The sequence below is a fragment of the Chaetodon auriga genome, chromosome 3 (assembly GCF_051107435.1).
Source record: "Chaetodon auriga isolate fChaAug3 chromosome 3, fChaAug3.hap1, whole genome shotgun sequence".
NCBI classification, from domain to species: domain Eukaryota; kingdom Metazoa; phylum Chordata; class Actinopteri; order Chaetodontiformes; family Chaetodontidae; genus Chaetodon; species Chaetodon auriga.
Genome location: NC_135076.1, coordinates 8,364,475 through 8,390,386, shown reverse-complemented (window position 1 = coordinate 8,390,386; position 25,912 = coordinate 8,364,475). Strand labels below are relative to the sequence as shown.

Sequence of the window (25,912 nt, the reverse complement as noted above, 5' to 3'; positions counted from 1 at the left end):
AGTTCACCTCAACCGTTTCATCATAACTGGAAAAGACGTTCCTTTTGAGTTTAACAGTTTGAGCACAAATATTGTGTTCCACTGTGCTGCCGTGATTTACAACCAACATCTGCAAACCATCAGAAGTACCTTAATTGCACTGAAGGTGATTAAACGCAGAGGTTCAGCCTTCCAGCTCAGTTCTCTCTTAGCCCTCATTATCTTCACTTTGTCAAACGAAATCTAAAAAACCTCTGTACATGTACAACCTTTTCACCATCTGTAATCACCAAACAACATATTCATTACTATACCGGTGGCTGTATTTCTCAGGAATGTGAATAATGGAGCTGTGCAAGTGTCAAATGATTTGGACAGCACAATGGGAAGCTCAAACCACGCAATCTGACCCATCAAAGAGGTTTTTAAGAGGTGTCAGTAATTCCCATGCTTTGTAACTGGAGGAGCAGCTGCCATGCTGACGCGCCTGGTAACCAGGAAACTAGAAAACTATGTTTCTTACTCACTCCTCCCTAGATTATATATAAATGAGGAAGCATTTCACACAAACTACTGGCAACAATTACCCTGGTGAGTGCCTCATAGCAAGTGTCCAACCATTGTGCCACAAATCAGGCAAAGTCAAGTATTACTGACAAGATGCATTGTCCTGTCTGATGAATGTGAAGTTTTGTCTGGTGCCATCAAGAGCTCACTTATTAAACTTGAAGAATGTGTTTTACCACTTCATTGGAAATCTATAATATGAAAGCGATGCTTGTTTGTTGTGTGGGAGGTGATGTGCTGTGAAAGAAATCCTTCAGTACAGAGAAGTTGGCCTAAGACATTCTGTGTGCAGGTTGCATGGCCTTGAGACAGGCTTACGTTAATGATTAAGCATGTACTGTATGTGTTTAGATTTTTGTGGTTTTGGCTATTTGCTTCGTGTTTCATTCTCTTGTCCATTAAGCAAACTTGCCTCTGCTGGTGTTGACTTTACTAGATGAAATCTATTGAAATGCACAATTATGTGAAAATGTGGCACACTTAAACAGGATAAGCCATTTGTGATCCTAAACTCCTGACTGAAGTCTTATTTTTTTTTTTTTTATCTTATAATAGTAGTTATAGTTTTTCCATCTGCAGACAAAATGTATTCCTTCTCAGCACTGATTTCAATACTTTTTCAAATTCTCATTTTTGTACTAAGATTCTTATTTATTGTTCAGATGTAGATTAGAAAAATTTTGTGTATTATTTTGTTTGTAGCCACAATCGCTTTCACTTTAGGCTCTATGACCATTTCTGCTGTGTCGTAGTCAAACTATTATGGACTTTGCGATTTTGCTTGGATTGAGCAGTATCTTTTGAAAGATGAATAAAGAGACATGTCTATTTGAAGTGTTCTTCTTTGTGTTCTTTAATAAATCCCTCAAAAAAAACTTTATTAGACATTTAATTTTAAAGCATATAGAATTATATTAACCATACAGATCTGCCTTAAAACAAAGGATAATATCAAGGGAAAATGTTGCTATTGATTGTCTAAAAATATCCTCAATATATCAAATTCAACATCACTAGCGATACAATGCAAGATGTGTTATTAAGCATTCAAATGAGGTATTCTGTAAGATGTCAAAAAGAGGCAGTCTGAAAATGTCAGCCTATGTGTGTTTGAGGTGCATAACTTTAGAATCTGCCTCTGCAGTATACTGGGATAACTAGTAAAAGATTAAAACAAAACATAGATAACTATCTTAACTTTAGGAATTTACTCATGAGGGTTTCATATTTCAAGTCCACTTCCCTGTCTGTGTCAATAACTGAGTACATTATGTCAACACAGTTCATCATATCTGATCTATGACCAAACTCCTCACCCTCATAATAGTCAAGCACCTTTCCACTCCTCTAGAAGTCGTTGCTCTTCCCATGGCATTAGTAGAATTACTGTATGTGCACAGCTGATATTATACACCTGACTCCAAATGAATAAAACCTTTAATGAGACAAACACTGGTCTACACTCCCTCATCAGGTCACATGAGTTATAGTGACTAATGCAACAAACTGCTCCCAGACCAGCACCTGTGGGGTGGTTTTCTTCTCAGCCACATTGTTCATATCTTGCAGAAACCTTTGAGCTCCTCGGTGCCAGCTTCTGCAGGACATGAAGTATCTGAGAGGGTGTCCACTTCATGGACTTGTCATCACTTCTGTGCAGCTGTCCTCTCCGTCTCCCTCTGTCTGGAAACATGTGAAGCCCAGAGCCTCGTGCACGGCTCTGCTCAGCAGCACCAACAGGTCTGCAGCCCCTGCTGCTCCCCTCGGCAGGAAGAGCTCCAGAGAACAAGTGGAGGTGTAGGGCAGACGTACACCTGACATGCTCGCTTCCTGGAAAATTAATTCAAGGCGAGATTAATGTGTCATCAACATTTATCTCAAGACAGAAGAAAACAGGTGGATTTTATTTTGTAAGAAAGTGAATATCTTATTGTGAAATTCAACCAACAAAGAGTGCTTAATGTTAAATACCACTGAATATTTAGCACTAAGAATTTTTTACTTCCATCAATCAAAATGTGTGTTTGAATTCACCAGCAATTTCAAAAACTTTTTTGAGAGTTTTATTCATAAACATCTCTTTACGCGGATCATTGACTAACAATGCTTAACCTGATAGCATGGCAGTCTGAGTCCAGTCACATTTCAGTGCACGTCCTTGGTGGCCTGAATGTTCACATTCATAGTTTCAATCTTGAATTTTGGTGTCTGAATTCAACCAAGCCAATTTGTCCTCATCATTCTCTTTTCAAGGTACAGCACACGGCTGTTTTCAATGAAAAAGCAGACCAGCACCATACAAGTTAGAAATAGTTGGAGAACATAGTGGAGTATTTTGCCACTAAAGATTCATATTTCACTCAGGAGTAGGCAGAAAACGGCTGAAAGGAGACTGAATACAGGACTAAAGACATTGGTCAAGTGACACAAACATGACTTCAAATACATGCACAGGTTACTGTATGTCTGCTGGATGTGTAAATGGGCAAACTTATATCAACTTTATAAGGTTTATAATGTGGCACTGCCACATCCTACCTTGGACCTTGGTCCTACAACATTACATCACACTGAACACTTTTTTGTGCTGTCCCCAAGTGGTAAAAACATAAATGTATTATGTTATGTTCTGTAACTGCTGCTCTATATCTGATTGAACTGACTCACCATCTGCCTTGCATTTTTACAGACTGTCTCTCCCACAGGTGAATAGCTGTAATGTCTCATGCTGTAAAAGCCACACAGCCCTGCCGGATCCCATTAGTACTGGTTTCAATTTCATTTTTCTAATACCCGGACCTGTGTTGATCTGACAGATACCAACCTGGGAGTAAAACCGCAGGGAGATCAATCTGGGGAACCCAAGAGGAGGCAGACGATCTGCTCCTGTGATGAAGGTGAGGAGGTCTTCCAGAGAAAAATCTGCCTGACCACCTGACAAAGACAAATTTTAGTGAATGTTCTCATAGTAAACCCTGAAATCTTAAGGTCACTTTCAACCTTTTTCTTCTATCAGGGCCTGATGAAAGAACCATGAAGAGTTTTCAATTCTTTACTCCACCACCCATCCCTCCATTCTTACCGCTGACCAAGGTGAGGGCTGTTTCCCAGTGTCCAGCGGTCACCTCCTCAGCTGCCCTCTGCTGGCTGTCTGGGCAGCTGTAGCAGACAGTGAATAGCTGTTTGAACTCTTCCAGGCTCAGAGGCTGCTGCTGCTCACTCGTCATCACTGGCACAAACACCTCCCAGTGGGACTGCACCGTATCCCACAATCCACCACAGCTGTTCAGCCCCTCACTGAACTGGGCGATCATACTGGCCACCCTGAAGGACAGCACAGGGACTGAGTGACTGTTTCATTGGCTCAGGACTGAAGAAAGAGACAGCACTGATTGTTCCTTTAATTTTCAGGGCAGCTGAACTTGCAGCAGTCATAAAGGACTGCAGCACTTTCATAAATAAACATAGGAATCCTGTGCACACAAATAAAAAAAAAAAAGACTGAGTGATAGAAGATCAGAGGGCAACAAGCACTGAAATAAACCAAGTAAAAAACATTCAACAAACCAGTGTATGGGACATAAACCACAAGTGTGTGAATGCATGTGTCTTATCTGTGTGTGTGTGTGTGTGTGTGTGTGTGTGTGTGTGTGTGTGTGTGTGTGTGTGTCCTACCTGTGGTAGATGTAATGTTTGACCAGGCGGACATAGATGGCTGGTATTTCATCAGACTGGGCTGAATAGATTCCAGGAATCCCACAGCTCGACACCCAGTCACACAGACTGAGAGACAGCAGCTTCACATCAGTACAGCTGTGCAGCTGTAAGAGGAGCAGAGGAGGGCTATTTGTGTGTCTGTTCATGTTACTGTACACGATAAAGTTTTGGTCCATTTGATGGTGGATACTTGAAGAGGTCACAGAAAACAAGGGAGAGAGAAAGATGAAATGAGTCCTCACAAAGTTCCCCTGCTGGAAGAAAACCGGTTCAGCAGTTCTATTTGTATTCAGTTTGTCTCTACTGTAGCAGAACAGTGTCCATTAAAAACAAGAATGTGTTTAAGGCACAGACCATGGCACACAGGAATCTGAAGCAGGTACCATCTGGTTCTTTCATTTCAATAGTTCAACATGCAGGTGTGTGAGGTTCCTGTCTGTGTGTGTGTGTGTGTGTGCGTGTGTGTGTGTGTGTGTGTGTGTGTGTGTGCGTGCGTGCGTGCTACCTGTTGCAGTCGGATCTGTGTTTCAGCATCAACAATGTCAGTCCAGCTAAAGTCCTCCAAAGATGGATTCTGGCCACACATCAACTGTGACAACAGAATATAATACGAGTCAACACAGCTGCTAGGCATAATTTACAATATGTTTAATTCCAGGCTTTTCTTTTTGTAGCACACACAATGGAACAAACATCAGCAAGCAGTGTTTTAATGTCACATTATGTTCTATATTATATTGTAAACCCATGCTTTCAAAAAAGATGTTAAACCTACGTTAATCATTTTCTGTCCACGTTGCGGCAGCGCGACAAGCTTTGTCATCTCTTTGACTGTCTCCATAGAAAGTCAACATGACTAATATATACATGCAGAAATAACATGAAAGGTGGAATCAAAATAACAAAGAGATGCTTGCACACAACCTGGTACAGTGTGGGGTGTAGGCAACGAGGTCCAGGTCCGCCCTGAGCCAGAGACCAGCCAATCAGAACACCTGCTTCGTAATACTTCCTGTCTTCAAGAGCTGTGAGGTCATAGGTCAAGAATAAACGCCCCGGAAATCCCTCAAACACACAACTTTCCTGCAGCTCCAGCAAAGACAGTCTGTGTGAGAAGAAGTTAAAACATCTTTGTCAGGAATTCACATATTATAGGTGATGCTTTAGTGGTCTGGTGTCGAACACTCAAAAACTTTGATTATATCATTCCTCTAAAAAACAACACATCAGTGGTGAAATGATGTCTGGATTCATCAATGAATTGATCATCAGAATTTTTTTTTTTGCCATTTTTATGTAATTTATCAAGCAAAAACGTTCAACATTTGCGGTTTCCAGCTTGATATCCTCTCAAATATCACTTTGAGACATCATTATTCTTATTGGATATCAAGCTAAGAACTATTCAAGCCAAAAGCTAATATATGTATTATTGTTATTATTATTATTATTATTATTATTATTATTATTATTATTATTATTATTATTATTATTATTGTAAAAATTGCATCACCATTCTTTATGCTTAGACCAAACATTACAACACATGGCCATAAGATGAGCTGTATTAAAAGATACAGCAGGAGCAGAGAGTGCTGACAGCTCTGATTATGTTTCACAGTCAAGTTAGGAAGCATGATTGAACTCACCAGCACAAACACAGCACATGCACTTCAGGAAGAATATGAGGTGAATCATCCTAACCTGAAGAACTCTCTGAGAGGTCCCCCGGGGCCGTCGCTCTCCTCCCCGCTGAAGGAGATGATGGGTGTCGTCCTGAAGCAGAAGCCTGGCCTCCTCACCTCCTTCAGAGCGCTGTGGAGCAGGTCTCTCCTCCTCACGTGGATGTGGGTTTCCACATCTCGATCCATGTTCTCCTGTCTGAACTGTCTCAGGATGGTGTCCAGGTCGGAGCTGAACTGCACATCACAGAGACAGGTTTAACCAGAGACAGAAAGGAAACAGCGTCCTCACTGTCCTCTTAACAATCCCTGACTTTCTTGGATCAATGAAATACTTTAAAGATGAAGGTCTGGTTAAAAAGTGGCTGTTTTTGTTCTTTTTCTTGTCGGTTGTAAGTGAAATTAACTCACCTCCTCTGTGGCGCTGCCACCATGAGGCCTGGTTTGTCTTCCCAGCTGACTGTCATTGTCCAGAAAGCTCTCTGTGTCGGCCTCCAGACAGAACTGCTTCCTTTCATGAGACAACACAGTAACATTCAGGCCATTCAGTTATGTGGTTTAGCATTTTTAAATGAGTCGTTGCAGAAACAGGCGATGCTTTCTTACCTGTCTACCACAGGTATCTCGTCTGCTGACCGCTCAGGTTCTGCCTGTTGAGACAGAGAAGAGTATTTTAACTTTATGCACTGTGGAAGAAATGTGTAAAAGTTAGAATAAAGAGAAGCCAAATACTTTCACTATTGTTATTTTTAGGACTCTTTGAATGGGATGAAATTATAGAGGAAGACTTCAATGGGAGCAACAATATGAAAATGGCCACACAGAGACAAAAGCTTCCACCATCAACACGGCAACAGTAAAATCAAGCTTAAAACAGAAAACACAGAGCCGCTGTGGTTCACCTGTGGGTAGTCCTGGTGGCTGAGGATGTACAAAGCACCGTGTCCTGCGATCCTGAGTACCTGCTCTCCAGTCCAGCCCTCTGCAGGGGTGTCTGGAACAAATGGCACCCTGGAGCCCTGCACACACTGGAAACCACACACACACACACACACACACACACACACACACACACACACACACACACACACACACACCATCAGTCATGCAGTCAAATGTTTGGAGACACCTTCTCATTCAGTTGTCTTTCTTTATTTTTATTATTTTCTACATTGTACGTCAATATTGAAGGCATCAAAACTATAAATTACCAAAAATTTAAATTAAGCAAAATAGACCTCCAAAGAAAGGAAGAAGCAGTAACATATGCACACAATGAAGTCAAACTAGCTCTCACAAGGATAGAAATACACTACGCACACAGTCACATACGCGCACACACACACACACACACACACACACACCTGTAGATATGTGAAGGAGAACCACTGTCCTGCCTGCTTTACAAAGTGCCTGCGGAAGAGCATCACCAACCGATTCTGCATCTGATTGGCCGACCAACCATAGTCAATGGTGATGCGAGCAGTCAATCCCATGGCCGCTAGAGCTGCTCGTTCTTTACCTCGTGGAAAACTGTACCTGGAAGAACAGACAGACTTTTTATTACATCATTTAATATCTGTAGGCATCAGCGATTTAGGATTATGTCACCTGCATAATCACTAGGGACCATGGCTTCAAATTGAAATTGTGTAAATATGTAATCATTTCTTTAGAAAGAACACACACGCTGCATAAGTGGGCATGAATGTGATTGATTAACGCATTTTTGGCTTAATGGTGGCACCAGAGAAATGATCACAGAGTTTCCAGATTGGTGGGGGTTCATCCTCTGAGGAGTATGAATGATGGTACTGGAGAAAAGGTTTAAGAAGTCACAAAATAATAAGTCATCAAACAGAGAACTATCTTCAGACCAATATTTACCACTACAGTAACAGCTCTCACCTCTCCAGCTGTGCCAGGTAGTGTCCTCTGGGTAGACAGACCACATCTTTGACCAGCAGTCCTGTCTTCTGTGGAGTCAGTCTCTTCCATTTGAGACAGCTAACCATGCTTGTGGATGCCTGAAGCACCAAGTACAACAGACAAGATGAAGTCAGTGGACAGACAAGACGGGGAGATCAGACACATCCATATATATATCTTTAACACACTTCCTCATATTGCACAAGGATCTTCACTTCTGACTTGTTGCTTTTTGAGGACATTACGTCTTCAAATTCAGCTGCAGGTGTTGCAGGAATCAACTGGTTCCAGCATGGAACCAAAGCAGATTATTACCAGATTAGTCGATTAACAGACAATTTAAATATTTGATTATTGTAATTGTTCAATAATTTCTCAAATAAAAATTCCAAACATGTGTATAGTAGGTCCCAGCCTCTCTCTATCTCTCCCTCGTTCTAAAATGAACCACTTTATGTTCAATTCAGTCTTTCACTGTGTGCTCAGAATTAATGCATGACAAAGCTCTTTTTTTGGCCAATACACTAAAACTGATAAACTTCTATGTAACCACTTATATTAGTGAGATACAAGGAGGCCCAGTGGTTCCAGCAGTCATCATTTAACCAGATAAATTTGTTTCAGGCTCCTTATTTGCACACATCACCCAGCTGGAAGGCATTTTTCTGATCAGGTAAAATAAAAGCTGAAGAGACGTACAGGAGTCATGATGGAAGGATCATCTGACTTGATCTCCACAAGCACACTCTCAGACACTCTGAGGGGAGGAAACACCTGCATGGAGAAAATGACCTGCTTAGATTTGTGTTATGTTGAAAAATGCAGATATCACATGCAAACAAGCAAACCCCCACAAAGAGCTCCTGAACAGCTGCTCACCGCTGTTTGTATTTCCCACTTATATTTGCACTTCTTTCCTCAGTATTATTGGTAAGTGTGGATTCTCTTTTGCATTACAACTATGAATTTAGTTACTTACTGTACTTACATCCCTATCTACATATTCACTGACCTCCATTTCTATGTCAATATCTTCCTCCATGAATCCTGGGACAGGCAGGCAGTGCTTGGCCTCTTCCTCGGTGGGAGGCTCCGTTTTGGGCTTGGCCTGCTGCCTTGGTTGGGTCTGAACCTCCATCTCTGGTTCCTCCACACAGTCAGGGACCAGAGGATGCTCCAGGTGTCTCTGGGTTCAAGACAAGAGGAGGATGTTTACAGTGCTAGAAGGATGGCATGGTATAGTGACTGGTTGCAACATATTTTGTCTATTGCAAAGCCAAACTGTTTCTATCAAAGTGAACTATTGACTGTGCATGACTGCGTTTGATTCTTGTTTGAGTTCTGGTCAAGTAATCTAAGTTGTTCTAATGAGGAATCTTTGTGGTTTAAAGGTCCAGTTCACAAAAGATAAGAAGACAGTCTTTAAAAATGAGTACACCTTGCTGTAACAGAAATATACCTTTCCTGTTTTCCTATCTTCTTACTCATCTCTTGACATCTCAGATTTGCCATTTGGTTGTATTTCCTGGGGTTCTGTCAAATGTCCAGCTAGGACTTATGCTGCAACCCCGAACACTTGAAGTGGATAAAATTAAGTGTTTGGTACTCAATGAATCTGTAAATGACCATGTTTCTTCCCAGAACCAAGTCATTGGCAGACCTCCTTGTAGACAGTCTTTAGCTGCACAACAAACAATAAAAGGACTTGCTTCCATTGTGTTTGTGTAGTAGCAGAATCTTCTCAAAACCTGGGCAAATAAACCCAAAAATGTCTGCATAGCTTTACAATCATATAAGTGAGAAAACATGTTTTTTGTGATTTGGGTGATCCTTTTTATGTAATTTTCAGTATGAGGTTTAATCAAAAGATAACATTGCTACAGTAACATCAGCAATGTAAGTTTAAAATAACATCACCCTGTGACAGTACATGTGGACCAGTCACATGATCTTTACAGTGATTCATTTGTAAAGGAATCAGCAGAATCTAATCTCACTAAATTGAACCATTCCTAAAAGATCCCATGACCCTAACTGTACATGGAAACCATAATATGTGCTGACACATTCAGTTACAGCAAACAGGGGAAATATTTTTCATATGGCTTCAGTCTGAAGGGTCATATTCTAGGCTTTTACCTGCAGAACATGCTATTTGAAGTGTGTATGAATTGAGCAGGCAAAGGCATTACATACAATCTCAGGATCACCACAGCTTTCTTTCACCTTTCTTATTTAAGACACACCTGATAAGGGCTGTATTCTTCCTCCTTCTCCTGTATCACCACGCAGGGCTCCTCTAAAGACAGCAGCTCCATCTCGATGTTTTCTGCGATGGCCAGCAACGCGGCCTTCCTCTTGCTCTTGCTCTTCATCCCCTCTGATACAACTTGAATATCTTCTGTAGTTCTTACTCTCTCTTCTGGATTGTTCCACACCTTGACAGAATAATCTCCTATTCACTGTGCCTTTATTCAAGTCCTGTCTGTGCTTTTTTTCTTAGACTCCTGTCCTTGCTCTCGCTGCTCTTTCCCTTTATTTTGCCTTATTTCTTTTTAACTCGATCTCTTGTCCCTCTTTGTTTTCATTCCAAGTTCTGCTTTCGATTTCTTCTCTAGCTTACCCCCAAACAGCTGAACCTCCAAATATTCCTTAGGTGCTGCTGGCCTTCCAAACATCTAAACAGCTGAACTCTCATTAGCTCAAGCTGAGCTCTATCAGAGTCTAAAGCTCTGATTGGCTCAGAGTTGTGCTCTTGGGCTATGATTGGTTCTGTGGACCATTTTGAAGCCCTCATTGGTCGAGAGCTGTGTGAAATAGCTCTGGCAGTGAAAAGGTGGTGTTGAAAAGATTATCAGATGGCTCATGAAGGCCAGGTAATGTCATCAATCAATCCCTCTTCACACATCCTTTGTGGCCCGTTTCATCACTTCCCTCATGATTGAGTCACTTCTAATTGATCTCTTAACGCTACCTCTGTTATTTGGTCCTAAAATACAAACAAAATAATTTAGATTGAGATACAACACAACAGTGATCTACAATCTTATCAGGTTTTTCTGGGAGGAACTGAAAAGTGTTTGTTTACATCTCTGGTGAAGCTCTGGCAAACCACACACTAAGTGATCTGGAATCAATGTAATCAGTCAAACCTATTCTTTACTAACTTTTTGACATAAACCAGATGAAATATCAAAGGTATGAATGAGAGGTTTCAAAGTTTTCTTTAATTAAAAGTAAAAAGTTAAATGCAGCAGGGTTGTGTGAGTAATCTATCAGTTTTGGTGACTGGTTGATTGCATTTTGGCTAAAATATCTTTTAGGTATCTTTTTAATATCTTTTACTTGCTGCTGTAGTGATGAGGACATTTTTTATCTACCTGAAAAGAATCTGACATCTTAGAGATAAAAGGTTTTCCAGTGACAGTATGAATGAAACAGAAACTAAGTGATTGGTATCTCCTCAGATGTTTGCTGCATAATGTACATGCTGATCTAATCAAAAGTTTTGACTCAACAGCTGTGAAAGCATGGAAGCAAATTTTAAGATTATTTACTTTTGCGACTTGGAGAACAAAACATGAAGTTTCAAACTTTTTTTTTTTTCCTTTCTTTCTTTGTTTCCTTCTGATTGAGGACAGAAATTTGGTGATGGACACCACAGCTATTAAGTGCTTTGAACCAGCTTCCTGGTTTCAGGATTGCAGGGCTATAAACTGCAAGAAATAAAAACAACTTCTCATGTTAACTAAACATTTAAGCTTTTATCACCAGATACAGTATGAAGCACGTTAAGAAATGTTTCTCTGCAGCCGTGACAGCATGGAGATACAAGCATTTTATAATTTTACAAAAATTACAACATATTACAATGTGAAAGGCAAACAAAACTCAGGAATATAAAACACTATCCATGTGCAAACAACTAAAGGAACATGAACCTGAAGGGAGCCTTGAACCATTTTCTGATTCACATCTGCTGTGCATGACATGCTCTATACTCTGCAGTCTGATCTTGTGCATCCTGCATGTTCTATTCTTTCGTATGTCTTCTTTGTCAGCTGAAGAAAACAAAGAATACATCCCCCGAATGATTAACTGTCCATAATACTCAAAAGGTACTGTGTCATCATCAACATGCAAAACCTGTGCATGACTGTCTGAGGACAAACAAAGTGCACAGAGATTGGAGAGTCAGGATTATGTTGTGAGTGTTGCCAGGTTGAATCATCCTCAAACACCTCTGTTGAGGGTCTTTTGAGCAAATCACTGAACCCCCAACTGCTCCAGTGCAGCAGTTCAGTTACAGACAGTAGACTGCAGTTGTTCCCTGCATCAGTCTGGATGAATGAATGTGAAACAGACATTCATTTAAGACGGATGGACAAGCTTGTCTTTGTCTATTCGTGTGTGTGTGTGTGTGTGTGTGTGTGTATGCATGTGTGTCAGGCCAACAGGTGTCTCTGGCTGCATGCCAACAGGTGAGGCAGGAAGTACGAAGCGGTGCCGTCGTCAGGTATCAGCTCCAGAAACTCTGTGGGGCTCGTCTCCATGGAAACCACAACCAGCGTCTCTGTTGGCATGGAAACCAGCCGCATTAAACCCAGTCATCCATTGGACAAAAAAAACAAACGATACAGCAGAACCCGAGATATCATCTTCCATGCATTCTCCTTCCTTTTCAAAACATGATGCCTACATTACCCACAATGCAACTTGACTTAATTCACTAAACTGTACAAACCTGTACAAATAATTTGATGTTTGATTATTTGAATTCATCGCATTCTATGTATTCAACTAATCAATTATATTTGATGTAAGGACTGGTGGTATTCTACCTCTGAGAGCAGCCAATAGGATGCTGTTATCTGCGGCCTCTCTCGTCCTGTTACAAAGCTCAGGGAGCAGCTTCTGCCACCACAACGCCTGCACAGATGAGACAAGACAGACTGGGTGAGATTATTTTGAGAATAAAAGGCAAACTTGACACAGATTGAAGAGATTACACACTTCACCGCTCCAGCTACTGCTCAGCACTCACCATATGTTTGTCTTGTAAGTGGTGATTGGCGTAGGCTATGATGGCCTGAGGACATCGGTCCAGCAGCTTTTCAATGCTGCTGTCGTACTGCCCCCTTCTGGTGGCACAGAGGAGGTGCAGGCTGAAGCCCCATAGGGTTTCCTCTGACAGACGCTCCAGCAGAGGCACGACGGAGTCCACAGACAGAGACGGACCACACAGGAGAGACTGGAGGCAAGGACACACAGATGAGAGGGGGACAGAGTCACTTTGAAAAGATAACACAATCTTGACTTCACTTCCTGAAACTCACAGAACAAAAACACTGAGGACACGATCACTGTATCCTCAACCGTAGCTACAGCCTTCCTACTGTTGTGCAACCTTGAAGCATTTACCATCATGCTATAATTGTCCCCTGTGCTCACACTGCTCATTGTTTAGCAAAAGTCACATGGCTCGCCTGAAGGCTGCATTAGTTCCCTTAGTGCCAGTCAGTTCAATTACTTACAAATTCTAACAAATAAATATAAATTGTATAAATATATATAAATTGTAATATTTTTTCTATGAACATATAGTCTTACTTTACAACAGATAACAGCTTGAAGGCAGATGGTCTCTGTGGTCTCTGTTAATGTCACTTGATTCTTGCTGAGTCAGCTTCATTTGTGGCAAATTACCTGCAGTTTGTGTAGCGCCTCCTGATGTTGGGAGCTAGTAGTGTGAGCTGGACTGAGAACAGTGAGCCATGGGTACAGAGCACCGTAATGGGAGCACGAGTTGATCTGAAACACACACAAACATGAAGGCCTCTTAGAAGGTGAGAGTGATGTGTGGAGGAACTGATTTCTGAAAAAAAAAAAAAAAAAAAAAAAGGTTTTTGCACAAAGATTATTATTATTAGTTATTTAGGAAATCTTGTGTTTTTAGAACAAATTGAGTTGACCAATGAATCTTACACTAGCTGACTTTTAAATTGGTTCTGCTTGCATGATTAAATATTTTCTATGTGTGAGGAGAAAACTGTGTCACCAATAAAAGAAAAAACAGAAAAAATTTCTTCTAAACTAAGACAACGGCAAATCAAACCAGATCATACCAGATCATCAGCGCTCTTCAGCGGCCTGTGTCTTGGAGGTGTGTGTGTACGGACGGGGTGTGTATCTGAGTTTGTGTTTGTCAGTCGGTCGATGTAGACAGACACCACTCGGAAAAGAAGTTCCTGGATGACAGCTTCCTGTGAGGAGGCCATGAGCATCGCCTCCCAGAAATCCACCTGGAAGCAGTTCTCACAGCACAGCTCCTATACACACACACACACACACACACACACATATAATTTCTGGGGACATTACATAGACTTACATTCATTTCCTGGAGACTTACCCTAACCTTCACCCCAGTCTTCACCCTAAAATTTAACGATTTACATTATGGAGCATTTTGCCCCCACAAGTACTGCGAGTCTGCACAATGTGACTGTGTAAACAGAATTATGTCCCCACAACATGAGTAATACAAGGCCGCACACGGACACAGACGCACACACCTCGAACACGTGGTCGGCCTGTTCCAGCTGAACTTTGCTGTTTTCGTGTAAAGCCACCATGGCAGCCACCAGCAGTCCTGGTTGGGTCTTCGCCAACTGGCGAGTCAACGCTGTGGGACGGACGTGCGTGTGCTGGCGTCCGCCTCCACCTCCGCCGTGCAGCAACAACCGCGACTCCTCGATGAACCCGTACACCAGCACCATCTGAACACACACAAACAGAAGGAGGGAGTTAACACTGGGAGAGTTAAATGTTAACAACACTGAGTGTCGTCCATCACTGCCTCGTCCTCTGAACACCACAGGAGGGCGACTGTAACACACAAGCTGCAAGAAGTTGCCCCAATACAATCATGGTTGTTTAAGGAGCTGGTCTCACACCTTCGACAGGTGGAATAACGCACAGTACTTGATAATCTAGCTAGAAGGGATTAGATGTTAACATGTAGTACTGGATTACTGACCGACTCTGTAAGACAAATACAGAACAAAGTCGAGCTTTCAGTTTCACTTGATAAATCCTAAACACACACACACACACACACACCCATATCCCCTGTCCCCTCTGACCTCAGCATGTCTTTCCATCAGCTGTGTGTACTGTGGCAGGTCGCCCAAAAGCAGCGTCATGGTTGCCATGGTGATTGTCAGCGGAACCGAGACGCCAGCTGTGTCCTCCAGATGTTGTAAGATTCGCAGCGTCCGGGCAGGACTGACGTTTATCATGGGCGGGCTGGCACACACGCTGACGAGCTGCGAGGGCTCTGATTGGCTGAAAATGTCTATGACCTCATCGGCTGCTTCCTGCAGAAAGATAGATCTCCTGATACCCGTCTGTAAAAGCCTCCCAACACAACAAGCCGAAGCATTAACCAGCAGCACAGCAGCAGCATGTGTGCGTGTACCTGACTGAGGCTCTGCTCTGTTTCTTCTAACAGGTAATGCTTCAGGTAAAACAGGAAGCCAGGGCCGTAGGTGTGAGGGCTGCTGGGAAGCGGGCGGTTCCTGGCCATGACCTCTGTGACTGACAGGCCAGACATCCTGTAGTACGGCAAAGCCAGGTGGCAGTCCTTCTGACTGCCCCTTACAGAGCGGAAAAGAATCCAATCAGTGCTGGAACAGCTTTCAGTCGATCAACAGCAGCAACTCTGATCATCAATCAATCATTCATGGAGAAAAAATACCAAGCGTTCTTTTCAGCTTCTCAAATGTGACCGCTTGCTGCTTTTCTCTCAGCGTAGAATTAATAATTTGGGATTTGAATAAACAGACTGAAGATACTACACAGGAGAGAATAGACTCAAAGTTGATACTCAACACAAGTGTGTGAACAAAACCCCTGAACTGTAAATGTTAAAACCTCATTAAAATATATGTATTAAGAGAATGTAAAAAATGAGCATAGGTTAAGTAATTTCAGGGGATTGTACAACTGAATTTAATCCATCGTAGACCAAAGAACCAGCTCTAAATGTCGCCAACATGCTCATCATCACCTCTTACCACTTACTTTAAAGCTTATCTTAACACCAGGCTGCAAAGCAGTGTTTTGCTTCCCCTATCTGGTGGAAAGTTAAAAGATGAGTGAGGTATTTCTAACGTTTTCAGGTATGTTTGTCCTTTAGTGCATGTGTGTGTGTTTTACCTGCTGAAACTGTCTCCCAGCTGTGCACAGTTCTGCCTCAGTGCCTCCTCCAGCTCTTGATTGTCTGTCTCTACTGCCGTCTGTTCCTCTGCTGGTTTGTCTGCATCTGTCTGCAGAGACGCTGCAGGCTCACCCTGGATGCTCCGCTGCTGCTCTGGTGTTTGGAGTATGGAGGCGCGGAGGAGGAGGTGAGCCTCACTGAGGAGGTGCCGAAGGCTTTGGGCCTGTGGGTTTGTCTCCGTGTACCGCTGACTGTATTCAACCTGACACACAAGTTCACGATCATCATTAATAACTGTACATAGAAATGCAAGAAACACGCAATGAATGGGCTGTGTGTGTGTGTGTGTGTGTGCGTGTGTGTTACCATCTCTTGGTAAAGAGTGAGGGGGGAGACGGTGTCGACCACATAGAGGTTCCATCCGTGGCCCACTGTGCTGGTTTCTCTGGGAGAAGAGATTGTCCACTTCCTGCTCCTGGGGTCAGAGGTCACACAGAGACAAAACACACAGGAGAATCAAACAGAGAGATGAGCTAAATGCACAGAGTTCATGTTTCATCTAATGGCTAACCTCCAACTCTAACCATTCTGTCAAGTAACTTTATAGCTACAGGGAAATAATGACCATCAACTGTTCTCCTCTGCTTCAGTTTTTTCACTTTTTGTTGCTATTGTGGGCAGGTTTTTATGTGTAACCGGCTGTTTTTGTGGACACTGATAAAACACTGAAGACATACACAAACAGCCTGTGTCATGACATTGGACATGCATTAGAAACCATTTAACCAGAGAGGGTTTCATACTGGGTGGGCAATACTGTCTGCATCACCATCATACAGTACCCCCAGTAAAGAACAGCCTTTTGGATACTGCAGCTATGTAACACAGCACATCATCTGGCTACTACTAAAACATACCACGACATTATACATGACCACACAAACCGTTAGTGAGCTGTTAGTGAATTGTAAAAAGGCAACCTGTGACCCCTGTGACTCATGCCATGATGACTAATCTGTTCGTGTGGGTATTTGTGTGTGCCATGGCAGCTGCTCACACTCATCGCAGCATGCGGCCTCAAACCTGTAGATCGATCTGGGTTTTTAATACAAACAGGCAGAGCAGATGATGTTGATGTTAGAAAATGTGCGTTTTGTCTTCATTCTTCAGCTTGCTTTCGAGCAAGCCCTGCTCAGCGGGGCACTTTATGAATTATATAAGACATTTCTAATCAAACCGTCAACCATCCAAAGATGGTGTCAGCCATATCTGGATTCCTTGGCCAAAAGCCTGGCCCAAAGACCAACAAGTTTCCAAAATATTTACAACCCAATGGCACCGTTGTGGTTGTATTTGGAGGAAAAAATGTCTCCGACAGTATTCTCACCTGTCATGCAACACTGTGGGGACATCAAATAAATGTTTCAATCATTTAATTCTTCTTCTTTTGGGACCAAAGCTGTTTCAAATGCGAGCAGTACATTGTGTCTGAGACATACTGTCTTTATCTATGTTAAAAGAGCCATTATTGGAGGAAAGAAGAAAAACATCAACATGACAAGTAAATCCACACTTTCTAACGGTATTATACATATAGTATACAGAAAAAGAAACACATGGGTGCAGTTTCCAAAACATGTCCTGGATTATGACGTTAGCCGTGTAAAATCCAACACTTTTTCTGTGCAAAGACAATTAGTTTGTGAGCAGAAAGGCACACACACTGGAGGCAGTTAGGTGGGTTATGGTTGGCTAGATTTAGGAACTAAAAGGAAGTGCTGTCACTTTCAGACCAAGGTGCAAAGAAATCACTGCCTGGAACGTGTTGCAATAAAAACAAGAAGAAATGCTGGCAGCATTTGCAGAAGATGGACGCTTCATATTCTATCGAATACAAAAAATAAGGGACAGATTTGGCTGCTGGTAAAGAGAATTTGCCACATCAAATATTCACATATTGCTGTTACACCAAAGGACATGTGCTTGAACTTCTAATTTAATGTTATTTAATAATATTTGATTATTCATGTTGAATCAAGGCAGCAGGGGCAGTTACCTCATGCTTTTATTCCCTCCCTATTTTAAATGCAGCAGCACATTTATGCCCCTGAGAAGGGTTAGACTCAAGGTCTTAAGAAATGCCTTCACATGCTGTACTTTTTCCCCAAAAGGCCATCATTTGTCATCAGTTAGGGAAAACCTCATATGGTATTCCAGTCCAGGCTGTTCGCTTGCAGCCAGGAATACTGCTTTCAGTGACAAATACAAAAAAACACAATCAAGTTGCTTCGATGGAAGCAGACAGATTTTTGTTCTGTGGCATTAAAGGTGAAACAGAATCCAAACCATCAAGGTTTCCCTTTAAATAAGGGCTGACAAAGATTTGGTTAACAATCATCTGCTAAGGTGAGTATTTCAAGGCTTTCCGGGCACTGCAGCTTGGCCTGGAAGTGACAACAGACACTGGGGGGGGGTTGGGGTTTGTCTTACAGGAAGGGGCGTGATAGAAGGCTCTCCAGAGCCGGCGTGGTTGCGGGATCAATTCCCACTGCCAGGAAAATACCAGTCAGCATGGTGTGTTCTTTCAACTCGCTAAAATAACAACACACACACACAGTAAACAGGTTTGTAAATGCATGTATTCCTGCACACGCGCACACACATACATACACGCACACACACACGCACACATCACCAGTGCTGAGAAAGGCCTCCTCAGAGCATTCTGGCACTGGCAGGAAGGCAACTGATGAGCTGTCATAGTCATGTGTGTTTAGGCATGGCTGCAAGCTTAAGTCTGTGTATTGTACGTGTGTGAGTGTGTGTGTGTGACTTACAGGCCTCTGCGCTGTGCGTTGCGTTCGGTCTCCTCTGGCGTCTCGGTGTCGGCGGTGGACAGCAGGATGACGTGACGGCCGTAGACACACACTGACCGCAGACCAATGAACAGCTGCATCCTGAGCGCACACACCTCCAGGCTGCAGGGTGGGCAGGCCTTCACACACACACACACACACACACACACACACACAGTGTAAGATTATTAAATGATGCAGGTGCACTCGCAAAAACAGATAAATTCTTAAATATATCCTCGACATACCTAATATTCATAACACTCTGAGGCATTTATGCTTTTGCTTACAACCAAAATCAGCTGTTTGGCACATGTGAAGTAGCAAACTGACAACGGTTTCCTGTTCCTGCTGCTGCTGGGAAGAGGAGAAAATTTAATGGCCACAAAGCAACATGTTAAATTCAGGCTCTCACCTTCATGGTGGTGTCGATGTAGGGGTCTTCAATCCTGGCTGCTACTGCTGCACAGCGCACTGTGAAGCACTGCAATGCACTCCTACAGGGAACACACAGAAACCAAGACACACACTTACTTCCATGTCAAACAGAAATCTTCAGACTACAGTCGTAAACATATTCCATCTTTAGTCCTTCAGTCTGGTACAGAAGCTTAAAAACTCGATGTGAAGGTGAATCATTTAGTTCTAATTCCAAAGACGGCATGATAGTTTAAATGATTGATTTCCACATCAGACGACAGACGTACTTGGTTATGACGTGCAACAGGTGGTCTGTTAGCACTGCCTCCAGGACCTTCTCTGGATACTGATAGGCTGAGAGAAGCTCCACACCACCCTTCAGACTGTACAGGTAGCCGACGGTGGGGAGAGAGAAGAAGCAGAAGACGCACGCTGGTTCCTCCACAGACGCTGACTGAGCTCCTGCAGAGGCAGACGAACAAACAATGTTCCTGTAGGTCCACCGAAAAGCCTTTTCCACAGCTTTCAGCCACATGTTGGAGTTCAAACTCCTTCAACCTTAAAATGTTTGTTTAACACATGACATGACTTCACTCATTTCCAAAACTAACCAACTTTCACTAAAGATAAAAAGCTCCATTTTTCTTATGATCTTAGCCACCCATAGATTGTGATTTACAAATCAAGCCCAATGTTTCATGAATATACTTTCATCAGGTGTGATTCACTGAACCAGTGCAGCCATCAGCCTAATGCTGCCTTAATTCAAGACAACTCTGACACATATGAAAGTGCACTGATAACATGTAAAAATGAGCAGAATGCTTTTTGAGAAAAACGCTGTTGAAGGTGAAGATGAGCCGCGGGTTGCAGTGAATCTTAAGCAGGGCTTTGCAGCAACAGAGCAGGCAGCACAGCAGGCTTAAATTAAATCATAGCTGGTTTGAAAAATGCTCATCACAGTTTCAACATCATGATGTGATGCAGACAGTATTGCCCACCCAACATCACAACATAAGCCAACATCCCAGTTCCTATGACAACGTATGCTGCTTCTACATGCGCCTCTGTGTCTGCTGTACTGACGGGTGAACAGCGGGTAGAGCTGTAAGGAGTGCAGCTGAGTCTCCTCCACACTGCAGCCCTGGAAGAAGTCTGGAGTGAAACGCCTGCAAGAGAGAAACGACACAAGTTAAATACACCTCACGTGGCTCAATTACACCCACTGTAAAGATCTGAAGGTCAGAAACACGCACACACACACCTGAAGAGAACATAGGACAGCGTGTATTGTCCTTTGTCCTCCAGCCCGGTCTTTTCAATGCTGACAGGGATGTCGCAGTCTTTGGCGCGATCGCCGAGCAGCTCCTGGTGTCTCTGGAGGACCAGAAAGTCAGAGTGGTCTTCTAGATGATCTGCTGCACACACACAAACGCAAAGACACACACACATCACAAATGACTCCCTCATGTGATCCACCACACTAAAGCTCAATGATGTGAACTGCACAGGGAAAAATCTGAAAGTGGCAAATTTTTGTTAGCTTAAAGCATGTTTAACCCATGAATATGCAAATATTTTTCAATTTATAATCCCATAACTTCAGCTATAATGAAGCCTCAGAAGGTTACAGCATCAGTGCCACCAAAAAAGCCGTTTGTGTTGTTACAACCTTTGTTTGTATCTGATGACTCTTCTGGGGGTTTCGTCTCAGATGACGCATCTAATTTCAGTACTAGCACCTCCAGCTCTGCCTGCACTGCCACATATCCCCCACACAGCGCCACCTAGAGGACAGAGGAGGTGTTAGATTAACGAAGGCCACAGAACTTGAAAAATACAGAAATAAATGCAAATGATTCTTTTGTTAGTGAAATCGTCAAGACCCATTTAGGATATTCCTTCATTTTATTGTTGTAATTATTGTGAACGCTGATCACTGAGATATTTCACTTTTTTAGAGAATTTCAGCTAAAACACAGTGTGGACACAGGGCTGATTTTTTGTACTCATATAACAGTATCTGATGTCAATGTAAAACACAATTAATACAGATAATAATGACTGGGTATGAACAACTCAATGAAGCAGTTACGCTGTCATATACAGTTTACTTTAGGGATTAGAAACCAAATACCACTTAGTATGGGTGATATTAACTGGTATGATTGTGTAGCAGGTAAATAGATGGAGCTACAAAGAAAATACCACAAGAATATAAAGAAAAAAGTGAAAAAGTCTTTGAAAGTACCTGTTTAGGATTGATTCTCGGTAGGTGCAGGATAACAGAGCGCTCAAAATCCAGGGCGGAAACATTCTGGCTTGAACTTGAAGTCTGACCTAAAGTCAAAGAGCCATGGAAGAGTCAGCAAAGTAAACCCTTTTTCCTTCATGACAACCCCTGACCTCCGTCACCACTCCTCATACAGTACATGCACTGTTTACAAAAACATTTGTCCCCTTTAAAAGGTGCAATATGTTGGAATTGGCCACCTGTTGAATTCACACTCCAAACAAATAGGGATATTTATTTGGAGTATGAATGTCACCGGAGTAGCCAATAACTGCTGTTAACTGCAGATGCCACTAGCTCTGTCGCTCAGTTAGCTGTGCAGCTAATGGTCCTGTTGGCTGACTCTGTCTGGACTGGCAAGTCGGAGCACTGAGGCCGGGGAGTGTTGGTGTTTAAATGGCCGGTGTCACTGGACTAAGAGATGACTGGGTGCTCCAGTGACTCACTGTTGCCTCTTGAGGTACAAAGTGGTATTACCAGACAGCAGGCCAAGCCTAGCTGGTTAGCATGCTAACTTCAGTAGACATCTCTGCAATACAATACATAGACATCGCTGACATAGTGCCAAAACTGTTACTGCTTCACATTCTGTTGAGAATTTTAGTTCATTTTTAAACTAAATGCTCACACATTGCTCCGTTAAGGTTAAAAATACACTAATGATCAGTGGTGAGAATTTAGTGCTATTTCATAATGACTGAACTCCTTTGGTTTTACAGTGTTGGTCAGCCACTCATGGAGAATATTTTCTATACTCTATTATCCTTTTGCAGGTGGCAACTGGAAGACTCCAATTTACACATTACAGACTATATTTAAGCTTTGCTACAAAATCAGTCTTTACCTGTTCACATTTACTTTCATAATATCCCTGAGTTACCTTGACTGGAGCTCTGCTGACTGTTCGGCCAGGTGCTCTGAAGGATCTGCTGACTCTGAGTCTGCTGTTTTTTCCAGAGAGAGAAACAATTATGATTATGTTGTTTACAGTAGGTAAGTGACAATGACAGAAACATGCTGCACAGGCAAGACAAACCTGATGATAAAGACTTCTGATAAATGTGCCTCATTTGAACACTTTATGGTGGCTCAAAGACACACTGAAATGGATGCTTTAATGATGTGGAAAGCATATAGTCTAACCAATAAAACCATCAAACGAGTTTTCAGGTAATCCCGTCCTTCTGCCCCTGCTACAAGATCAAACAGCTCACTAATACTATTGGATTCTTACCAGGCTCTGCTGGTTCTGTCTCCTCAAAGTAAACAGAACCAGAGTGTTCTCACAGCCGACCAGAAGGTCTCCTGTTATGGAGCAACACGCCACAGCAACAGGACGCTCTGACAGAGGGATCTCAATGATCTCCATCTGCACTCCGCCCCGCACAGACGCCCCACGCAACAGATGGCCCAACAAACGCACCCCGACACGGGCCTTCTCCTCCGCCTGAAAACAGAGCAGGAGATAACGACATGAAAACACACGGAGTAAAGAAGGTTAGAGGAGGCAAGAGTAGCTTCATCGTCAGACAGACATTCATAGATGATCTGCCAGATGGTGGAAGGTTTGACATCAAGCTGCTGTTAAAAGGTTTAAAGCCTGTCTCAGACCATACGGTTGGGCTTTAAAAGGCCTTTCAAAGAGCTCATCTGTCTGTGGTATACTTCCACACACCATCAGTGGACCAGGACCAGTTTGAACCATGTTTAATGTTAACGCCGCAATGGAATACCTGACTGTCAGTTAAGATCACATTAAAGTGATCATATGGTTTCAGTGAAGATCACGTATCTTCACTGAAACCATATCAATGCCTTATATGTATGTCTGCTTCATTGCACTGTGACATAAGTATTTGAGAGAAAGATTAGTTGATCAGCGAGTACCTGGTAGCGCCAGTTGGTGTAAGCTCTCAGGTAGGTGGCGCCATTCTTTTCCTCAATGGTCACCAGGTAATCTCCTGGATGTGAGAGGGGAGGCAGAGAGGAAAGCATGGATGTAAAAACTCCTCTTTTTAAAAAACAGTCTCTTTCTCTCTCCTGCTCAAAGTCACCACTTATTGCTACCAGCTGCTCCACTCACACAGACAACAACAGACAAAAAAAGTGCAGCGGCTGAGCATCGATACTCGTGCAGTTGATGCTGCAGTGACAGAGGCTGACAGAGGAAGCGAGGCAGCGTTTTTACCGGTCTTGCTGTGCCGGATGCTCTTCACGGTGCCCATGGTGGCAAAGCGACAGATGAGAGGGCAGCCCTCCTGCTCCACACTGTAGGCCTCCACCTTCAACAATTTAACATATCACAACATAGTCAGTATCTGCACAAACCTTCAGTGTGACTCGTGAGTATTCTCACAAGCTGCAGACATTTAGGTGGGCTTTTTATGAGCTTACGCTGATGCTGTATATAAGGGTTAATATTAGCTTTTGAATAGTTATATATCCATTTAACGAAGCATCATATGTGCTACTAATGAGGGTATAGTTGGGGATGTTTATGGTTTAAAAATGTGCATTTTGTAAGGTGACCTTGCATCCTCCAGTTGCCACCACAAACAGCGCTCCGCCTCCACAGCAGACCAGTCCAGGCTCCTGCTCCACCTGACGGACAGAGAGGGACGGTGGATGGATGAAGACTTGATATGGCAGATTTTGTTTAAAAAAAAAACAAACAGCCATGCTTTGAATCAGCATCGGCTAGCCTCCGGTTACCTGCACTATCTGCTGTGAGGAGAAAGGATGGCAGTTGTAGACGTGCACCATGATTGGTTCGCCTCTTGGAGAGCAGATTCAGTCCAGGACGGAAATTTAATTTACTGTTTAGAGCTGGTTGAGAAATCTAGAGATGCCACCCCTTTATCTGTGTTTCCTGGAGGCTTCATCCAGCAGGACTCCTAAAATCACTAAACAAACAAACAAACAAACAAACAAAACATGCAGATGTCTTGCTTTGCGTTTTTTACATATGAAAAATTCACAGTTAGGCTTGTGGGTGTCTTACACTTTACATTCACAGGATGCAGGCACATCATTTTCAGACTTTCATATTAGGGATGTAAGACCTGAAAACATCCATTTAATGTGTAACACGGAGCTGTAACCACTGGACGATTCATGATAAGTTCATCGACAGAAAATTAACAATTCTGAGTATTGATTAATCATTTCTGTCATTTTTTAAGCAAAAGGTTAAATATTCTCTGATGTCAGCTACTGAAAAGTGAGGACTGCTATTTAAATGCTCTTTAGTAAAATGAGCCGTGAATACGTCCCTGCATGGTCATCATATCAACCGAAACCATCCGTCAAAACTTTCTGCGGTGCACAGCTCAGTCTCTTCCTCTGAAACAGTCTCACGCTGCGGACATGGAGGTATTCAGTCAAATCAGTCAAAATCGAACAAAACTTACTGAGTGAATTCAGCTTTCCTGCATCTCTGGCAGTCTAAGAGCAGCTGCAGGAAGGGTCCCGTGGGTGTTTGTCTAATCGATATCACATGCCGCAGTCTTGTGAGCAGCGGAGGGGTGTACCGATTCAGCTCAGGTGGACATATGTCCTCTTGGTTGACTCACACGCAGACAAAGCTGATGGAGACATTAGAGAAGATGAGGGACAGACCTTTTGTAAAGTACGCACTTTGCTGCCAGATCTTCGGTTTCTTCTCTCTTCCTACTTCAGTTTTCTCTGCTGCAGCTTATTGATTTCGCACTGACAGGCAGGAAGTGAACCACTACCCACAACAACGAACCGCCCGCCCTCTCTCAATTTTCATTGGCTCACATTCCTGCTTGTATTGCGTTGGATGTTCTCATTGGCTATCGAGGTGTCGTCAACTAAAGAGTGGTTCTGTCTCCGTTATGACTTTTGATTTTTCTGTTTTTAAGACGTTTGTTTGTCTGTATTTTATAATTATTTTGTGGCTGTGTAAACACTCGGATTCAGCAGTGTGTTCATTCTACAAATAACAATGTTGTTTTGTTTTATTCTGTTTTGTTTTTACTAAAGATAGAAATAAAGATCATTTCAAAGACAGGTACATGAAGAGAGGTAATGCTAGAAAAGCCATGGAGCAGGCCGTGCAGGCAGGCAGGCAGGCTGGCTCACCACAAGGCTGGCAGCCCGGTATCTGGGAATCCCAAAATTCAGCCTGTATGACTGACTCTATGGATGGGTGCTGTTGTTTCTGTCCTTAGCCAGAGGCAGCTTCTCACTTCCAAAGGTGAGGCTTCCCTGGTTGAGTACTGGTTAT

At 42.7% G+C, this 25,912-nt stretch overlaps 1 protein-coding gene across 5 annotated transcripts; it reads right to left on the bottom strand.

Annotated features, from left to right (window-relative positions):
* Positions 1 to 11,614: 11,614 nt before the first annotated feature.
* On the bottom strand, positions 11,615 to 25,373 carry hps3 (HPS3 biogenesis of lysosomal organelles complex 2 subunit 1). 5 transcript variants are annotated; one of them, XM_076727088.1, is made up of 25 exons: positions 25,074 to 25,362; positions 24,376 to 24,557; positions 24,193 to 24,264; positions 23,852 to 23,945; positions 23,551 to 23,624; positions 22,898 to 23,110; positions 22,544 to 22,607; positions 21,622 to 21,710; positions 21,043 to 21,157; positions 20,635 to 20,788; positions 20,457 to 20,539; positions 19,658 to 19,832; positions 19,366 to 19,447; positions 18,933 to 19,090; positions 18,586 to 18,687; positions 16,462 to 16,570; positions 16,095 to 16,357; positions 15,355 to 15,532; positions 15,020 to 15,253; positions 14,450 to 14,653; positions 14,000 to 14,203; positions 13,581 to 13,685; positions 12,919 to 13,125; positions 12,716 to 12,803; positions 11,615 to 12,447 (listed from the first exon to the last, which is right to left on the bottom strand). In XM_076727088.1, exons 2-25 carry the CDS (start codon positions 24,424 to 24,426, stop codon positions 12,320 to 12,322), a joined length of 3,246 nt encoding a protein of 1,081 aa, XP_076583203.1. In that variant the 5' UTR covers positions 24,427 to 24,557; positions 25,074 to 25,362; the 3' UTR covers positions 11,615 to 12,319. The 5 variants fall into 5 exon arrangements, with proteins under 5 accessions (XP_076583203.1, XP_076583204.1, XP_076583208.1 ...); XM_076727089.1 differs by having other exon boundaries at positions 20,635 to 20,785; XM_076727093.1 differs by lacking the exon at positions 18,586 to 18,687 and having other exon boundaries at positions 20,635 to 20,785; positions 24,376 to 24,566; positions 25,074 to 25,373.
* Positions 25,374 to 25,912: the final 539 nt, after the last annotated feature.